The sequence below is a fragment of the Amphimedon queenslandica genome, unplaced genomic scaffold (assembly GCF_000090795.2).
Source record: "Amphimedon queenslandica unplaced genomic scaffold, v1.1 AMPQUscaffold_13405, whole genome shotgun sequence".
NCBI lineage: Eukaryota > Metazoa > Porifera > Demospongiae > Haplosclerida > Niphatidae > Amphimedon > Amphimedon queenslandica.
In genome coordinates, this window is record NW_003546359.1 from 43,288 (window position 1) to 59,379 (window position 16,092).

General features: G+C 35.4%; 6 protein-coding genes across 8 annotated transcripts; 3 read left to right on the top strand and 3 right to left on the bottom strand.

The window, feature by feature from the left end:
- The first annotated feature begins 32 nt into the window (after nucleotides 1-32).
- Nucleotides 33-1,642, top strand: LOC100632199 (trans-2-enoyl-CoA reductase, mitochondrial-like). The gene is made up of 8 exons (XM_003386654.2): nucleotides 33-224; nucleotides 272-372; nucleotides 426-557; nucleotides 673-919; nucleotides 970-1,078; nucleotides 1,139-1,273; nucleotides 1,322-1,397; nucleotides 1,469-1,642. Exons 1-8 carry the CDS (start codon nucleotides 46-48, stop codon nucleotides 1,636-1,638), a joined length of 1,149 nt encoding a protein of 382 aa, XP_003386702.2. The 5' UTR covers nucleotides 33-45; the 3' UTR covers nucleotides 1,639-1,642.
- Nucleotides 1,643-1,710: 68 nt separating this feature from the next.
- LOC100632326 (sperm-associated antigen 7 homolog) lies at nucleotides 1,711-3,345 on the top strand. Of its 2 annotated transcripts, XM_019996589.1 has the most exons (7): nucleotides 1,711-1,900; nucleotides 1,949-2,016; nucleotides 2,068-2,156; nucleotides 2,386-2,470; nucleotides 2,619-2,666; nucleotides 2,727-2,916; nucleotides 3,126-3,345. In XM_019996589.1, exons 1-7 carry the CDS (start codon nucleotides 1,822-1,824, stop codon nucleotides 3,224-3,226), a joined length of 660 nt encoding a protein of 219 aa, XP_019852148.1. In that variant the 5' UTR covers nucleotides 1,711-1,821; the 3' UTR covers nucleotides 3,227-3,345. The 2 variants fall into 2 exon arrangements, with proteins under 2 accessions (XP_019852148.1, XP_019852149.1); XM_019996590.1 differs by lacking the exon at nucleotides 1,949-2,016 and having other exon boundaries at nucleotides 1,741-1,900.
- Nucleotides 3,346-3,865: 520 nt separating this feature from the next.
- LOC100632451 (alcohol dehydrogenase [NADP(+)]-like) lies at nucleotides 3,866-5,900 on the top strand. Its single transcript, XM_019996584.1, has 8 exons — nucleotides 3,866-4,017; nucleotides 4,142-4,324; nucleotides 4,701-4,788; nucleotides 4,865-4,966; nucleotides 5,032-5,149; nucleotides 5,230-5,286; nucleotides 5,354-5,484; nucleotides 5,541-5,900. The coding sequence occupies exons 1-8, from the start codon at nucleotides 3,968-3,970 to the stop codon at nucleotides 5,808-5,810; spliced, it is 999 nt and encodes a 332-aa protein (XP_019852143.1). The 5' UTR covers nucleotides 3,866-3,967; the 3' UTR covers nucleotides 5,811-5,900.
- Nucleotides 5,901-6,004: 104 nt separating this feature from the next.
- Nucleotides 6,005-8,272, bottom strand: LOC100632578 (mitochondrial 2-oxoglutarate/malate carrier protein-like). Of its 2 annotated transcripts, XM_003386657.2 has the most exons (9): nucleotides 8,153-8,272; nucleotides 8,038-8,099; nucleotides 7,398-7,488; nucleotides 7,241-7,324; nucleotides 6,980-7,193; nucleotides 6,803-6,893; nucleotides 6,658-6,757; nucleotides 6,392-6,443; nucleotides 6,005-6,318 (listed from the first exon to the last, which is right to left on the bottom strand). In XM_003386657.2, the coding sequence occupies exons 1-9, from the start codon at nucleotides 8,251-8,253 to the stop codon at nucleotides 6,166-6,168; spliced, it is 948 nt and encodes a 315-aa protein (XP_003386705.1). In that variant the 5' UTR covers nucleotides 8,254-8,272; the 3' UTR covers nucleotides 6,005-6,165. The 2 variants fall into 2 exon arrangements, with proteins under 2 accessions (XP_003386705.1, XP_019852144.1); XM_019996585.1 differs by having other exon boundaries at nucleotides 6,658-6,893.
- A 28-nt stretch (nucleotides 8,273-8,300) lies between these two features.
- Nucleotides 8,301-11,308, bottom strand: LOC100632705 (uncharacterized). The gene is made up of 19 exons (XM_003386658.2): nucleotides 11,162-11,308; nucleotides 11,093-11,104; nucleotides 11,020-11,037; nucleotides 10,950-10,967; nucleotides 10,839-10,859; nucleotides 10,759-10,794; nucleotides 10,639-10,708; nucleotides 10,539-10,586; nucleotides 10,297-10,405; nucleotides 10,103-10,241; nucleotides 9,981-10,048; nucleotides 9,728-9,931; nucleotides 9,496-9,602; nucleotides 9,312-9,442; nucleotides 9,196-9,261; nucleotides 9,012-9,135; nucleotides 8,823-8,938; nucleotides 8,595-8,771; nucleotides 8,301-8,541 (listed from the first exon to the last, which is right to left on the bottom strand). The coding sequence occupies exons 1-19, from the start codon at nucleotides 11,288-11,290 to the stop codon at nucleotides 8,455-8,457; spliced, it is 1,680 nt and encodes a 559-aa protein (XP_003386706.1). The 5' UTR covers nucleotides 11,291-11,308; the 3' UTR covers nucleotides 8,301-8,454.
- A 58-nt stretch (nucleotides 11,309-11,366) lies between these two features.
- Nucleotides 11,367-16,045, bottom strand: LOC100632832 (espin-like). The gene is made up of 14 exons (XM_003386659.3): nucleotides 15,875-16,045; nucleotides 15,591-15,782; nucleotides 15,370-15,526; nucleotides 15,225-15,318; nucleotides 15,082-15,174; nucleotides 12,898-12,973; nucleotides 12,747-12,853; nucleotides 12,548-12,697; nucleotides 12,252-12,501; nucleotides 12,091-12,206; nucleotides 12,005-12,043; nucleotides 11,723-11,950; nucleotides 11,600-11,679; nucleotides 11,367-11,544 (listed from the first exon to the last, which is right to left on the bottom strand). Exons 1-14 carry the CDS (start codon nucleotides 16,026-16,028, stop codon nucleotides 11,421-11,423), a joined length of 1,860 nt encoding a protein of 619 aa, XP_003386707.1. The 5' UTR covers nucleotides 16,029-16,045; the 3' UTR covers nucleotides 11,367-11,420.
- Between the last annotated feature and the right edge of the window lie 47 nt (nucleotides 16,046-16,092).

The following is a 16,092-nucleotide window of genomic DNA, read 5'->3' on the forward strand; positions in this document are numbered from 1 at the left end:
GACTATAGTATACGGAGCAGTTATACAGGACTGGATTTATATCTTATGGGAGTGGCTAGTAAATCTGGGTGTGGCTATTTCAAAATGGCGTCTTTTGGAAAGGTTATTAGAAAAAACTCTCTAAATGCCTTCTCTCGTGTTGTATTGAGGAGAGACTTCACTCGTGGAAGGCATTCACTAGGGCTAGTGTATGGGGAGTATGGGGACCCTGGAACTGTTTTAAAGTAAGCAATAAACCTCATGGGGGATGGGCTAACATTATGAACTGTAGATTAGAAGAGATACCAGTAGCTGAAGATTTAAAAGATGATGAGATTGAAGTCGACATGTTATGTGCTCCAGTCAACCCATCGGATATGAATCAAATACAAGGTATACATAATAATAAATTAATAATTGATTAATTAATTTACCATTAATTGCAGGTACTTATCCGTTCAAGTCCGAGCTACCGGCAGTCGGTGGAAATGAAGGAGTGGGTTTGGTCAGGAGGTGTGGCCTAAGAGTAACTGGAATGAAAGAAGGTGACTGGGTGATACCAATACTACCAGGAGTAGGTATAATAATTAATTAATTAAATTATAAGACAACATGTACATGTACAGCTAAATTTGCTAAAATTATTATTATTATTGTTGTTGTTGTTGTTGTTGTTGTTATTATTATTATTAGGAACATGGCGGTCTACACTGATATCAAATTGTAATAAATTTTTAAAGGTATCTTCATCAACTGGACTGGATTTTGCTGCTACTCTTCAAGTGAACCCGCCCACTGCCTATCGAATGTTAAAGGACTTTGTGTCGCTCCAGCCTGGGGACACTCTCATTCAAAATGGAGCCAACAGCGGAGTAGGACAGGCAGTGATACAGTTAGCAGCTGCCTGGGATATTAGCACCATTAATGTAGTGAGAACAAGGTATTGGGCCCACACTACCTGTCCTTAGTAAAGAGGTTTCATTATTATAGACCTGATTCATCAGATTTTGATGTCATTAATTATTTGAAAGAACTCGGTGCTACTGAAGTAGTCACTGAAGAATTTCTACACTCACACAAAATGAAAGAACTCATCAAAGTATGTGCTATTAATAGTAACATGATGGGTCTATTAATAGTAACATTATTGATGTGATAGGGTTATTCAAGGCCAGCTCTTGGTCTAAATTGTGTGGGCGGAGACAGCTCCACTGGTGTTGCTAAATTGCTGAAAGAGAAAGGAACTTTGATTACGTACGGCGGAATGTCAAGGAAACCTGTTACCATAGCAACGGTAACTATAATTTGAAAATGATTTATTTCAAATGATGTATTGTTACAGAGCCTCTTCATCTTTAAACAATTGACTTGTATTGGATACTGGAATGGACTCTGGCTAACCAATAACATTACTAATAGTAAGAACTGACCCCTTTTCTCCTTCCCTATCAGTGTCTGTGTCATCATTAACTATTATTTATTTGTTCAGACCGGGCACTGATTGAAGACATGTTTCATGATTTGTGTACTTTGGGAGAGAAGGGCCTCCTCAGGGCTCCAAGATCAACAAAACACGAACTAATTAATTATAAAAATGCAATTAACGAGTCTATGAAACCTTTTGTATCCAGTAAACAATTACTGATGATTAAGAATTAATTAAGACAAGGCATCACACGTGGCAACACGTGGTTTGGCAGGACAATAAAGTATACGGAACGAGTTGCAATTTCCGTATACTACACTAAACTAATAGCCACGCCTACTCTCTAAGGGTGTGCCCCTAATACAATAGAACTGTCAGACGTTATATGAGGCAGACAGTAGAAGCTACTCAATTCAATGGATCTGCTGGGGACTATTCTAAACAAGATGGATGGGCCGCCTCCTGCTAGCGAGAAGGAGAAGAAAGAAGCAAGAGGTATTGTGGGGGTGGGCGGGGCTTGGGATCACGTGATCCATGTTTCAGATATGAGATCAAAGATTGAGAGGGAACAGAGAATTGAAAAGAGTCGTCGAGAAGCTTTTCGTAAAAATGTAAAAAATAATAATTAATGAAATAATATTTGTTATTATTGTTATTGATAGATTTTAACACAGATTGGTGTTTTCCTTGAAGACGGAACTAAAAAGAGAGTCAAGTTCTCACCAATGGACAAGATAATGAGATCCATAGTGTAAGAATATTGATAATATATGCTAATAGTGTAAGTATAGTAATGAGGAACTGATTCTGATCAAGTTTGGAATATTTTATGAATTTTTTAATTTGCTCCAAAAATTGGGTCAAAGTCCCTGTACTATAAGTACATGGTCTGTGGTCACATTTTGCCAAAATTTAAAAGAAGAGAATTCCTCAATTTATTACATTTCCTGATGTTATTGTATTATATTTTGTGTGTGTAGTCATGAAGTGGCAGAGACTGCTGGAGTGATTGCTTATTCATTTGGTAGTGAAGAAGTGGACAGACACGTGGTACTGTTCAAAAAGGTATCAATCATTGCATCTATACAGTATACCCATTACTCAATACTGAAGTGTTTAACATTTCCAGTCTCACTGCTTTTGAACTGGCATGGATTTAAATTAGAAATAAAATTTAAAATGTAAAATTTAGATTTTTTTTCCATTAAAATAGGAACATGCTCCAAGTGATGAAGAGCTACATGCTCTGAGGAATGGAGAAGTACATCATATACTATCACCTTCAGTGTCCTCATGTGGTATCCTCTCTCCCTATCATTAGGTGTATTCTCCTACTTCAGTCAAGCCCACAGGAGAAGGTGCTACTCCTCTGTTGGGTTCAACTGGTCAGACTAGTTCTAAACCAGTTGGGCCAGTATCCAATTACAGGGATAAATACAAGCACTTGATATCAACGGAAATCAGTGAACCAGCTCCACTCAAACCTCAACCAGAAAGAAACTTTGGATTTGGTAAGTTTGTTACACCATACAGCTGCTATTTTTGGAGGTGGGACATTTTAATAGACATTTTATCAAAATAAATCCACCGTTTTGAGCCATTATGTGCATGCTCAATGGCACATGGTTTTTTCTAATCACAGTGTGCCTAATTCTCTCCTCCCATCATCAGTTGATTAATGTAGAATTGATAGTTACACTGTGTGTCATTTCCCTTCCAGTACCCAGTTCTAATAAAAGGGACGTCAGGTCAATAGAGGAAACTTTGATTGACTTAAGAACTAAGAAGAAAGCTAAACTAGAAGCTCCTGATGACAGCTAATGATGAATATATTAATAGTGTCTTTATATTTCATATGTTATATTTTATGTCAGCTAATGTAATGAGTATATTTTTATTTCTTGAATGCTATAATTCCCTTTATACCATTGACCCCTCAATCTTACTGTATGTATGTTCACTGATTGCAGCTTCCACTCCTTATCACTGCAACATGTGGTCAAAGTTTGTCAATAGGACTACTGATACCATTATAAACTGATTTTAGTTGTTTGTCTCTTGCAATGAATTCAGCTCCTACTCTTAACTACTTTTATATCATCATAGAAGCCACAAAGTATGTAATATACAGAAACCAGTGAAGGGCCTTTGATGTGTAGACTCCCCATAGCTCCAGTTACAATACTGTATGTATGTTCACTAATTGGAGCCACCACAGTGTTACCACTCCTTATCATTCCTAAGTAAGGTTTATTGCTGTATCTTTATATAATACAATATACTGACATTAGTAATATCAACTGTGTTCAGGTACATATGTGTGTTAGTACATACTGTATTTTTGGAGTGGCAATGTTTGGCATTCTTCACCAATCCTTCATCATGTAACTACACAGTCTACTGACACTAACCATCATAATGGAATGGTAGTCTTGCTGTGGAGCCACACCTTTGCACTTACTGCTGTACCCAGCCACACCCCTCAGTCAATACTAACACGTTTTTATTGCAAAAGGTAACCTTTTCCTCCTTTTCTTGAAGTGAATTGCGAAACAATCGAAGATGTTTGCAACTCTAAACACAGGAGCAAAGATGCCGCTCTTTGGACTGGGGTACGTCCACACACACTAACACCATCAATCACTCCAAGAAACCTTTACACCACCACACTGCCTTCATTATTATTATTATTGTTGTTGTTGTTGTTGTTGTTGTTGTTATGATTATTATTTCTAGTACTTGGTTATCAAAGCCTGGAGAGGTGGGGCGGGCAGTAGAGGAGGCGTTACGTGTTGGGTACACTCACATTGACTGTGCCCACATCTATGGGAATGAGGCTGAAGTGGGTGTGGCTTTACAAAAGTGTTTTAATGAGGGAGTGTGTAAAAGAGAAGATATATTCATTACTTCAAAATTATGGTAAATAAGTTATTTAATTGTTGCAAATTTTAGCTGATTTTTGTGAAAATTGACTTTTAAGTTGTCCGAAAGTCCCTGTACTCATAGTGCAGGGACATTGGCCAAAATTGAAAAGGAGAGAATTCTTTATTTCTATAACATTTCCTGATGCATTTATAAGTTTTTATGTTGCATAGAAAGTTTGAAATGATTCTGACTTCAATTTTTTAAGTTGCGGCCATTTTAAGAAAACATCAAAATTCTGAATAACACCTAAGGCTATAGTCTATGTTTTTTCCAAAAAAATGGCTCCGAAATCACCCCAAATTTTTATTGAATTTTCTGAACATGTACTTACATACAAGCTAACTGACCAATATTGTTATCATTATTTAAGGAACACTGATCATGGCAGAGATGATGTCCTTCCGGCCTGTCAGTTGACACTGAAGAACCTACAACTAGACTACCTGGACCTCTACCTGGTAATGTACTGTTGTTATTATTATTATTATTATTATTATTGTTGTTGTTGTTGTCGTTGTTGTTGTTGTTGTTTAGATTCATTGGCCACAGGCTCTTCCTAAAGGTTGTAAAGTAGCTTCACTGACCGAAGAGGAGAAGTTAGGATATAATGAGGAGAGCATTGCCCATTGCTGGGAGGTGTGTCTATTGTTATTGTTATTGTTTATTGTTATTGTTTGTTGTTTATTTATTAATTAATTTAGGGTATGGAGGAGCTGGTTGCCAAAGGTCTAACTAAAGCTATTGGTATTTCAAACTTTACAATAACAAAAACTGAAAACTTGTTGAAAACTGCAAAAATAATACCAGCAGTAAACCAAGGTGATATTAATGATTATTATTATTATTATTATTATTATTATTATTATTATTATTATTATTATTATTATTATTATTAATAGTTGAGTGCCATCCTTTCTTTCAACAGCAAAGACTTTTTGAATATTGTAAAGGAAAAGGTATTGAATAGACTATATTGACCACACCCACATTAATGAACTATACTGAACACACACACATCACTAGGTATTCAGTTTGAGGCCTACAGTCCGCTGGGTAACCCAGGGCGTCCCAAGAAAGGGGACGATGATCCTAGTGTGCTGGAGGATCCAGTCATCAATGACATCGCCAAGAAACACGGAGTGGGGCCAGCTATTGTGAGTGTACTAGTATCTGTGTTTGTTTGTTTGTTTGTTTATTTATTTGTTTATAGGTAGCGATCTCCTTTCAAATACACCGTGGTATAGTGGTTCTTGCTAAAACGGTTAATCTTGAACGAGTTAAAGAGAATTTAAAGGCAACAGAAGTGCAGCTGGACGCTGAGGACATGAGGAGACTGAGGGAGTTGGACAGGAACCTAAGGTTTTTGAGGTTTTTCATGTTACGTAACGACCAGACACTGGCCGACTTCTGGGACGAAGAAGCTGATAGTAAATTCACTATTGAAGAACCAACCAGCAAGAAAACCAGAGTTGAGCAGTAGTGACTAATAACTATTAATAACTGACTGTTAGTTTATTTTTGATAATTATTTTTTGGGCTGCTAAAGACTATTCGTTACTTTTCACTTTGAGATGGAAACTGTTACCTCATGTACTGGACTTGAAGGCAATAGTTAAGTAAAATTGTCATCTACTTCTGTCAGGTAAGTTATGTCTTGTAGAAATTTTGAATTGATTCTGATGAAAATCAATGGAGTTCACAGCTCTTGTTTGAATGACCTGTGTTATTATCATCCAATGATTTTAATTAATAATAATAATAATAACAATTATAAAATGAGAAATATTAAATAAGAATAATGAAACCCAATGCAGCAAAGGTTGGAGTGAGTCCATTCATTGGTTGGCATATATGTAGTACCAAAGTCTGAACTTTTCTAAGAATATGAAGGTCAGTACTGTATGAGGACCTAGTCTAGCGTAATACGGAGTGAATCCTTTCCATAAACTAAAGAAACCTTCTTTACGTATTAATTTAACCAACACATCCTGTAAACAAACAAACAAATAATTATAAATAATTAATAATAATAATAATAATAATGATAATGAGAAAACTCACTGCAGCTCCTGTGAATTCAGGGACACCATTGATTGTTTTCATATTTTGTATTCTACAGTAATTAATTAATTAATTAATTAATTAGATGAATCAATAAAGTTGATGTACACATACAGTGTATGTACCATACCCCATACTCCCTACCATACCCCATACCCCATACTCTATACTCCATACTCCATACTCCATACTCCATACTATACCCCATACTCCATACTATACCCCATACTCCATACTCCCATACCCCATACTCCCATACCCCATACCTTGTTTTAGAGATATCCACTGGCATTGATGCTATTGTAGTTACTAGACCACTGATCATACTGGAGACAAAATGACACTTGATGTCATCAACAAAATATGCTATAAACAATAATAATAATAATAATAACAACAACAATGGCTTACATGTTCCTAATAGTAATTGTTTTGCTTGTGAATAAGTCGTCAATTGGGCTACATTAACTACCATAGCACGTACTACTGTAGGACCACACCCCTAACAATAAACAATAAACAACAACAACAACAACGATAATAATAATAATAATAGTAATAATAATAATACTAATAATGGGGTATTACCCTCCACAGTGTTGCTATTCCTTCTTCCCTGGTGATGCGATACAGTGCATTGAAGACACTGGTGTACCCCCTCCTCTGCTCTGGGGGGAGGCGGCCATCAGACGTCATTCTAATTAAAGATATCTCAGCAGGAGTACCCACTACTGCCCCAGTACCACCTGCTACCACTCCAAACATCATCTTCTTTAAAATACCAGGAGGACTACCATCAGACCTAATAAATAAATAAATAAATAAATAAATAAGTAAATAGATAAATACTTTGTATATCTGTCCATTAACATTTGAAACACTCCCAGTCTCGTGGTGCTGTATGTGGCCTGCCTCAGTAGACCAGCAGATAATCTAATAATAATAATAATTATTATAATTATAATAATACAATAATAATAATTATTATTATAATTACAGTACATACCCATTATAAACTGCAAATATTCCTTCATTTCGAACAATTCTACTTAAAACATGCAATGAAGTTTTATGCTCCTTCATTGAAGAACCAACACCTAATAAATATATAATGTATAAGTATCAAAAAACGTAAAAAATTGGCGTAATTTCGGAGCCATTTTTTGGAAAAAACCATGGGCTATAGCCTTGGGTATTTTTCAGAATTTTGGCATTTTCTTAAAATGGCCGTAACTTGAAAAATTGAAGCCGGAATTGACTCAAACTTTCTACACAGCATAAGGACATCAATATGTATCAGAAAATGTAATAAAAATTTGCGGTGATTTTGGAGCCATTTTTTGGAAAAAACCATGGGCTATAGCCTTGGGTATTTTTCAGATTTTTGGCATTTTCTTAAAATGGCCGTAACTTGAAAAATTGAAGCCGGAATCGGCTCAAACTTGCTACACAGCATAAGGGCATCAATATGTATCAGAAAATGTAATAAAAATTAGGGGTGATTTCGGAGCCATTTTTTTCACGCTGTCATGCTTTTTTTTCATGCTTTTCAGTTCATGCTGTGCCTGATCATATTAATTTTGGCATTTCCTTAAAATGGCCGTAACTCGAATAATTAAAGTGAGACTAATGACACTGTTTCTTACCACTTAATTGCATTCTATTCTTAACAAGATCCAAAGGCTGTACAAAGACCGTAGCAGTCATTCTAATAATAGTAACACAGTGATAATGTATTATATTGCTGGTATGCATTGTTACCCTGCGAGCCCTCCTAGTGCAAAGTTAACTTGTCTTGGTATTGCCCCTGGCGGGACTCGACTCTTGGGAGATGCTGCAGATATTGTTCTACTGTCGGCCATTTTGAGGTAACACCCACCAACCGATCACGTGACTTCATCAAACAATGTGTGGGTGTTAAAAATTAAATGTATTAAAGCAAAAAGTAGCAAAAAAATTAATAATGAGAATAGTTGCAATAAAATAGCAAGTAAGAGCAGCGTAGGGTCCCTGTACTTAAAAGTGTGCAATAAAACAATATCAATAAAGAGCAGCTGTGGCCATCACTTCCAATGGGCCAACGTCTCCAGCATCCATGTGACAAGAATAGACCCAAAGTATAACAAGAACACTGGAATAACTAGCAGTAGCTAAGAGAGAGAGAGAGGAAGGGGTTTAAAGACACACTATAAACTATAGTTACCATGTAAGTATGCTTGTAGAGGAACCCATAAGACAGGGCAATGGCTGCCATTATGAGCTGGACAAGAAGGATGACAGTCACTTCAGCTGAATATTGCCATGTCAATCCTCTGATACCAACCAGTGCAGTGAATATACCAAGACACAGGGTGTTGTTCATTGTAGCTGCTCCATACAACTGTATGTGGATTTATTAATTACTATTAGTTATTATTAATTAATTAATTACTTGTGAAAAGGTCATTGATGTGTTAACCTTCTTCTTCTTTGATGCAAAAATAAGAGAAGAAACCAACTCACTGGCATTGGAACACAATGGGGTGATGACAAACGACAAATAGAACACTATCAGGCCATTAATAATAATCAGTAATCATCAATAATCAATTATAACCAATAATCATCAATAATCCATTACCAGGTATTGGTATGTACTGTCCTTGTACTTTGTGTCCATCATCCTTAGTATAAGAATAGTTTTCATTCTCTTTATTGACAAGACGAGTTAATGCATCCACCATAGGATCAGAAAATATTGTCACCTAATAAATAAATAAATATATAAATAAGCAAATTAATTAATTAAGGGACCAATCCATTACCAGTCCAACTCCGACTATGAGATAAGCTGCAGACCAAAGACCAATCTTCCATTTTGGTTCTTCACCCTAATTAGAGGGTGTGGCTAATAAGTAAATTAGTGGGTGTGGTTCATTACCTCTTCATGGTCTCCTTTAGTATCAACCTCATCTTCAGCCGCTGGACTGGCAGTGGGTGTGGCTCCCTCCTCCTCTTTCTTGTGAACTTTCCAAGCGCTGAAATATTTCTTTTGAATTCCAGTCTCAGATCCTAACCAATATTCAATTAATTACTTCATTAATTAATTAATATTCATACTGTACCTATTAATGGTTTGTTCTCAGTTTCCCCCCCACTGGTTCCTGAACCATTGACTGGTTTGGGTGATTTTTGAAACAGTAGCATCTGTTTCAAAGCATTCCTCTTTAAACTAACAAACAACAACAACAATAAACAACAACAATAAACAACAACAATAAACAACAACAATAAACAACAACAATAAACAACAACAATAAAGAACAACAATAAACAACAGTATATTATAATGTGTACTTTTCTTTCCTTCTCTTCTCTCCCCTCCATTCATCAATCCTCTTGGAGGCAGCACTGAAGACCACCAGGTAGACCAGGTAACACACAAAGAAGATGAAGCAGATCACTGAAGTGGCAATGGCTGAATATTTAATATAAGAAGGGACATTATCAATAGTCTGAGGCTTATGAGCACCATAGACCCAGTCAGCTCCTTGAATAATACTGTGGGTACATTATAGATTAGATTATAAAATAACTATATTCCCCTTACAGGTAGGGTAAAGCAGTGATTATCATTATAATAGAACTGTATGTGACATCAGGTGTGACACTGACTCCCTGTAATAGATATGTACTGACTAACCACACCCACAAAATGGCGGATACACTTACAGACTTCCAAAGACTAGACACCTCCAGTTTCGAACACTTATTGTCCACTCCTTGTTTATTAATGATGTCAACCCTACCCAGGATGAGCCCACCGACCCAGGGGATGGTCAATAACATGATGGTGCTCCCAGCCAGTGTCCTATATCAAACAACCCATACAGTAACTAATGGAGTATCAGTATGTGTAGCTGTACCCCATTCCCACTGCTATCTGTTGGTCAGCATCAACTCTATTACCAGACCCTGAAGCTATGATCATGGCTGAATCAGGAACAGCACCCAGCAATGGAAGAACAATGCCACCTAATGAATAACGTTAATAATAATAATAGTAATAATAATTAATAGGAATAACAGGACAGCAGCATGTGAAGAGCATGTGCACAAACAAACAGTAGAGATATTACAAGCTGTTACTATTAATAGAGCCTGTTACCAATTATAGTAGGAGGTAGTCCAAGATCAAGTAACATTTCAGCTCCGTCTAAAAATAAATTAATCAATTTCTTTCAGCCACTCCCTCCTCCTCATATTACCTGATATGATCTTAGCAGACACACCCAGGATTATACCAAAAAATAATATCAATTGAATGTTTCCAATAATCTAGATAATGATGATAGTAATAATGATAAATGGAATTTATTGTCACTTACAGTAACTGAACATGGCTCCAATCCAAACACACATGTCTATAAAAGAATAATAACTTGAAAAGTGAAGACTGTTAACTTACCGGAATTGAACCTGAATCAGTCTAAAGTAAAAGATATACATAATAATATTAATGTTATGTTGTAGGTTATACACTCATTACTGTACAGGTACATTTCAAGCAGGTACTTACCCCATTGGTATCATTAGTCTGTGGATAAACAGATGGGAATATTATGTACATTAAATGTGCTAATACTTACTATATTACTGTTATCTTGCTGAGGAGGAGAGAAAAGTATAAGATAAATTATTTATTTACAATCAGTCACTTACTTCACCAACAAACTGTTGAGAGAGAAGGTTAAATTAATTAGATTAAGGTTAAAGTTAGTTTAAACTCACAATATCAAAGTAATGATGGCCCTGGCTCAGAGCAGGTGAGACAGCAGCCACTAGTATCCCCAGGAAGAGGATCAGTTTAAGGAAAGACATGCCACCAGCCCTTGCCCTAACTTTACTGATAGCTGCCATCTTTGCAATTTTCAACACTCCTACTGAGCATGCGCAGCAAAACTCCCGGGCTAGTCCGGGCTTCAATGAATAATCATTAATTTCATCAATCTTAATGTAAATGAACTGAAATTACAATACACTAATTATTCTATTCCTTTTCTTCTCTCTTCTTTAATAATATCTTCTTCTTCCAGTCAGGAAGTGCATCAAACTTCTCTTGTTTTTCTCTCTCTTCTCTCAGCCTTTCCTTCTCAATCGCTCTTTGCTTTGCCCTGAAGGAGTGGAGCAGATGATGATAGAGTCCAGTTGTGTATGTATTGCTGGTACCTTTGCTCTTCTTTCTTCATTAGTATCTTCTTTTTCCATTCTGGTACATCAGCATACTTATCTTCAGCAGCAGATTCATCCTAACATTGCATCACCATAGTTACAATTGTTATCATTTTATACTTCATTTTTGTGCTTTGCTTGTTTCTGTTCTTCTTCTTTTTGTCTTTTTCTCATCAAGTTCCTCTTCCATAAAGGTACTTTACTGTCTCCATCATCAGATCCAGCAGTTCTCCCAATGGCAACTCTATCAGAACTGGTCTGTGCTACTGTAACCCGCTCACCAGAAACTAGAAGAGGAGATTCAGGAACAGGTCCTTGTACTTGAGTCTTGATAGCAACTGGTGGCTCCTAATAATTGAAGTACCTCCTCATGTTGCATACAACACATGTGTACATGCTTACACTTTCTCCATTTGTTTGTAAGATTTTTCCATATTTAAACTGTAAATAATACATCGATACAATAATAATAAGCAAAATGGGCTAACTGGTTGCAAGTTCCTCTTTAGTAGAGGTGTGTTTGATAGAACGGATTTATCAAATATTCTCACTTCTTCCATTAGTAGTGGATTCTGCATTTTCATTCCATCCTCATCCACCTCAGCTAACAACCAATCATACTTTATTATAGCAATAATTCATTCCATACCTTCATATTCCATTCCTTTAACGGTCACAGGGTTGAGTTTCTTGAATGCACTGCTCAGTTCATTTTTGCTTTCCTTTACATTAAGAGAGTTAGTTGACTTCTTTACGTTATTGAAACTGGCCACTCCATCAGTTGTGCTAGTGTCTTGTTTACTGCTACTTGTTGTTGCTGTTGTTGATTGTTTATTAACTTCAAGTACTGAATTGACTAATGATGCTGAGAATGGCTCAGTTGAATCAGAGAGCTTAATCTAGTGTACAGTAATTAAAAATGTCTATAGCATAATGTTCTTATACTTGAATTTGTTTGACTGGTTTCATGGGAACATTAGAAAGGTAAGCAGCACATTCGTTGTAATTGCAATCTTCAGCTAGATCAGCAGGAGTAAGACCATCGCTATCTCTAACATTAGGATCAGCTCCATAGGATATTAACAATTTAATTGCCTTCAAACAAATAGCATTATAACATGAAAATGCTTTTATTATAACAAACTTCAATTTGTCCATTCTCAGCAGCATCATGTAATGGAGTCCCTCCAAGATCATCCTGATCCATGCTAGCTCCATTATCCAGTAACCATTGTATAACATTAGTATGTCCTAATGATATTATTATTATTGTTATTATCAAAAAGAACTGGTACCTCTAGCTGCTGCATAATGTAAGGGAGTAGCTCCATCATTATCCCTTTCAGACACTGGTACCTTACACTCCTCAACCTGTTCAAAAATCAGTACATGTATATGCATCAGAAACTCTGTAATAACAAAGGAATTCCTCCTTTAAATTTTGGTAAAATTTGGCCAAAATTCCTGCACTATAGTACAGGGACTTATTTTGAGTTTGGAGCAACTGTAAAAATCATAAAAAAGCCAAACTTGATCGAAATCAGCACAAACTTTCTACACTGCATAAGTACATGTATATGCATCAGAAAATGTAATGAAATTGAGGAATTCTCTACTTGTCAATTTTGGTGAAATTTGACAAAAATCCCTGTACTATAGTACAGGGACTTTTGTCCGATTTTTGAGCAAATTAAAAAAATCATAAAAAATCCAAACTTAATTGGAATTAGCTCAAACTTCCTACACAACATAAGTACATGTATATGCATCAAAAAATGTAATAAAATTGAGGAATTCTTGACTTGTCAATTTTGGTGAAATTTGACAAAAATCCCTGTACTATAGTACAGAGACTTTTGTCCGATTTTGAAGCAACTTTAAAAAATCATAAAAAATTTAAACTTGATCGGAATCAGCTCAAACTTCTTATACATAATAAGTACATATATATGCATCAAAAAATGTAATAAAATTGAGGAATTCTCTACTTGTCAATTTTGGTGAAATTTGACAAAAATCCCTGTACTATAGTACAGGGACTTTTGTCCGATTTTGGAGCAAATTAAAAAAATCATAGAAAATCTAAACTTGATCATAATCAGCTCAATTTTTCTACACAAGATAAGTACATGTATATGCATAAAAAAACGTAATAAAATTGAGGAATTCTCTACTTGTCAATTTTGATAAAATTTTACAAAAATCTCTGTACTATAGTACTGGGACTTTTGTCCAATTTAGGACCAAATTTTAAAAAATTGTAAAAAATCTAAACTTGAACAAAATCAGCTCAATTTTTCTACACAACATAAGTACATGTATATGCATCAGAAAATGTAATAAAATTGAGGAATTCTCTACTTGTCAATTTTGATGAAATTTTACAAAAATCCCTGTACTATAGTACAGGGACTTTTGTCCAATTTTTGAGCAACTTTAAAAAATCATAGAAAATCCAAACTTAATTGGAATTAGCTCAAACTTCCTACACAACATAAGTACATATATATGCATCAGAAAATGTAATAAAATTGAGGAATTCTCTACTTGTCAATTTTGGTGAAATTTGACAAAAATCCCTGTACTATAGTACAGGGACTTTTGTCCGATTTTGGAGCAAATTAAAAAAATCATAGAAAATCTAAACTTGATCATAATCAGCTCAATTTTTCTACACAAGATAAGTACATGTATATGCATAAAAAAACGTAATAAAATTGAGGAATTCTCTACTTGTCAATTTTGATAAAATTTTACAAAAATCTCTGTACTATAGTACTGGGACTTTTGTCCAATTTAGGACCAAATTTTAAAAAATTGTAAAAAATCTAAACTTGAACAAAATCAGCTCAATTTTTCTACACAACATAAGTACATGTATATGCATCAGAAAATGTAATAAAATTGAGGAATTCTCTACTTGTCAATTTTGATGAAATTTTACAAAAATCCCTGTACTATAGTACAGGGACTTTTGTCCAATTTTTGAGCAACTTTAAAAAATCATAGAAAATCTAAACTTGATCGGAATCTGCTCAATTATTCTACAGAACATAAGTACATGTATATGCATAAAAAAACTTAATAAAATTGAGGAATTCTCTACTTGTCAATTTTGGTGAAATTTTACAAAATCCCTGTACTATAGTACAGGGACTTTTGTCCAATTTTGGACAAAATTAAAAAAAAATCGTAAAAATACAAATTTGAACAGAATCAACTCAATTTTTCTACACAACATAAATACATGTATATGCATCAGAAAATGTAATAAAATTGAGGAATTCTCTACTTGTCAATTTTGGTGAATTTTGACAAAAATCCCTGTACTATAGTACAGGGACTTTTGTTCGATTTTTGAGCCAATTAAAAAATTCATAAAAATCCAAACTTAATCGCAATCAGTTCAATCTTTCTACAAAACATAAGTACATGTATATGCATCAGGTAATGTAATGAGTTCCTCTGTAAGTACTTACCAACCAAACTAGGCAATCAAGTTTTCCCATTTGAGCTGTTGCATGCACAGGAGCCATGCCGTCAGTTGCACGCAACCGATGATTAGCATCAACCTATTAATAATGATAATAATAGTAATAAAATATATTAGTAAATTTATTACTTGATTTGCTAAATACTTTAAGCAGTCCAGATGACCTTCTTGAGCAGCAAAGTATAAAGGAGTTGCTCCATTATCTGCCCTTTTATTAACAGCACTGCAGTATGATACATAATAACTGTATAATGCTCCCAACATAAGTAGTTACCTTTTAGAATGTTGTGATATCCACCTAACAGTGTCAATGCTTCCCTTTGCTGATGCCAAGTGTAATGGAGTAATTCCTCCTTTAGCTTTATCAACTGGATCACAGCTACCTGATTCAACTAACCACATCACCACTGATACTTTATTGAATCTTGCAGCTATTATAATTATGATTTAATAATAGAAGAACATTAAGTAATAGATCTGTTCTAAATATCATACCAAGATGTAATGGAGTGGCAAATGAAGCATCCCTAGAGTTGGGGGAACAGCCTCCAAACTGAACGAGCCATTGGAGTGATTCCAGTTGGCCAGTAGCTGCAGCATCATGAGCAGGAGTGGCTCCATTATTAGCTGGTTTACTGCCACTCAGACCTTTGGACTGTACTAGCCAAGCAATAAGACCAGTTTTACCTAACAGCAAGTACAATATCCACAGAATGAGCTAGTATGATAAGATTACTTCCATAGCATTCAAGCTGCTATGCTACGGTGTATGTTCTTACCAGCTCTTGCAGCATAGTGTACTATACCAGCTCCATATCTATCAAGGAACCTAGTGAGGTCGTATTTCTTATTGGCCAGTCCCTCTAGAGAGGCCCTGTCTCCTTTTGTAGCGTAGCCTAGTCCTTGGTTGATAGTTGTTGTTGTCAACTCCATGATAATGGGTGGGGCTCCAAAATAAACTGGAGAATGCAGGGATATACGGAAACATCTACACTGA

Excerpts from the sequence above, each read along its gene's own strand:
- LOC100632705 (XM_003386658.2), bottom strand. The coding sequence starts at position 11,290 with ATGGCAGCTATCAGTAAAGTTAGGGCAAGGGCTGGTGGCATGTCTTTC. Across the intron at positions 10,242-10,296 it reads CAGATAGCAGTGGGAATGGG|GACACTGGCTGGGAGCACCA; the intron begins GTACAGCTACAC and ends TGTTTGATATAG. Across the intron at positions 8,939-9,011 it reads ACAGTACATACCAATACCTG|TGTTCTATTTGTCGTTTGTC; the intron begins GTAATGGATTAT and ends ATGGCCTGATAG.
- LOC100632578 (XM_019996585.1), bottom strand. The coding sequence starts at position 8,253 with ATGGCCGACAGTAGAACAATATCTGCAGCATCTCCCAAGAGTCGAGTC. Across the intron at positions 8,100-8,152 it reads GCACTAGGAGGGCTCGCAGG|AATGACTGCTACGGTCTTTG; the intron begins GTAACAATGCAT and ends TACTATTATTAG. Across the intron at positions 6,894-6,979 it reads GAATAGCAACACTGTGGAGG|GGGTGTGGTCCTACAGTAGT; the intron begins GTAATACCCCAT and ends GTTTATTGTTAG.
- LOC100632199 (XM_003386654.2), top strand. The coding sequence starts at position 46 with ATGGGAGTGGCTAGTAAATCTGGGTGTGGCTATTTCAAAATGGCGTCT. Across the intron at positions 920-969 it reads ATTAATGTAGTGAGAACAAG|ACCTGATTCATCAGATTTTG; the intron begins GTATTGGGCCCA and ends TCATTATTATAG. Across the intron at positions 1,079-1,138 it reads AAATGAAAGAACTCATCAAA|GGTTATTCAAGGCCAGCTCT; the intron begins GTATGTGCTATT and ends TTGATGTGATAG.
- LOC100632832 (XM_003386659.3), bottom strand. The coding sequence starts at position 16,028 with ATGGAGTTGACAACAACAACTATCAACCAAGGACTAGGCTACGCTACA. Across the intron at positions 15,175-15,224 it reads TAAAGTATTTAGCAAATCAA|GTTGATGCTAATCATCGGTT; the intron begins GTAATAAATTTA and ends CATTATTAATAG. Across the intron at positions 12,698-12,746 it reads CTGAGAATGGACAAATTGAA|GCAATTAAATTGTTAATATC; the intron begins GTTTGTTATAAT and ends ATTTGTTTGAAG.
- LOC100632326 (XM_019996589.1), top strand. The coding sequence starts at position 1,822 with ATGGATCTGCTGGGGACTATTCTAAACAAGATGGATGGGCCGCCTCCT. Across the intron at positions 1,901-1,948 it reads GGAGAAGAAAGAAGCAAGAG|ATATGAGATCAAAGATTGAG; the intron begins GTATTGTGGGGG and ends TCCATGTTTCAG. Across the intron at positions 2,667-2,726 it reads ATGCTCTGAGGAATGGAGAA|GTGTATTCTCCTACTTCAGT; the intron begins GTACATCATATA and ends CCCTATCATTAG.
- LOC100632451 (XM_019996584.1), top strand. The coding sequence starts at position 3,968 with ATGTTTGCAACTCTAAACACAGGAGCAAAGATGCCGCTCTTTGGACTG. Across the intron at positions 4,018-4,141 it reads ATGCCGCTCTTTGGACTGGG|TACTTGGTTATCAAAGCCTG; the intron begins GTACGTCCACAC and ends TATTATTTCTAG. Across the intron at positions 4,325-4,700 it reads TTCATTACTTCAAAATTATG|GAACACTGATCATGGCAGAG; the intron begins GTAAATAAGTTA and ends TCATTATTTAAG.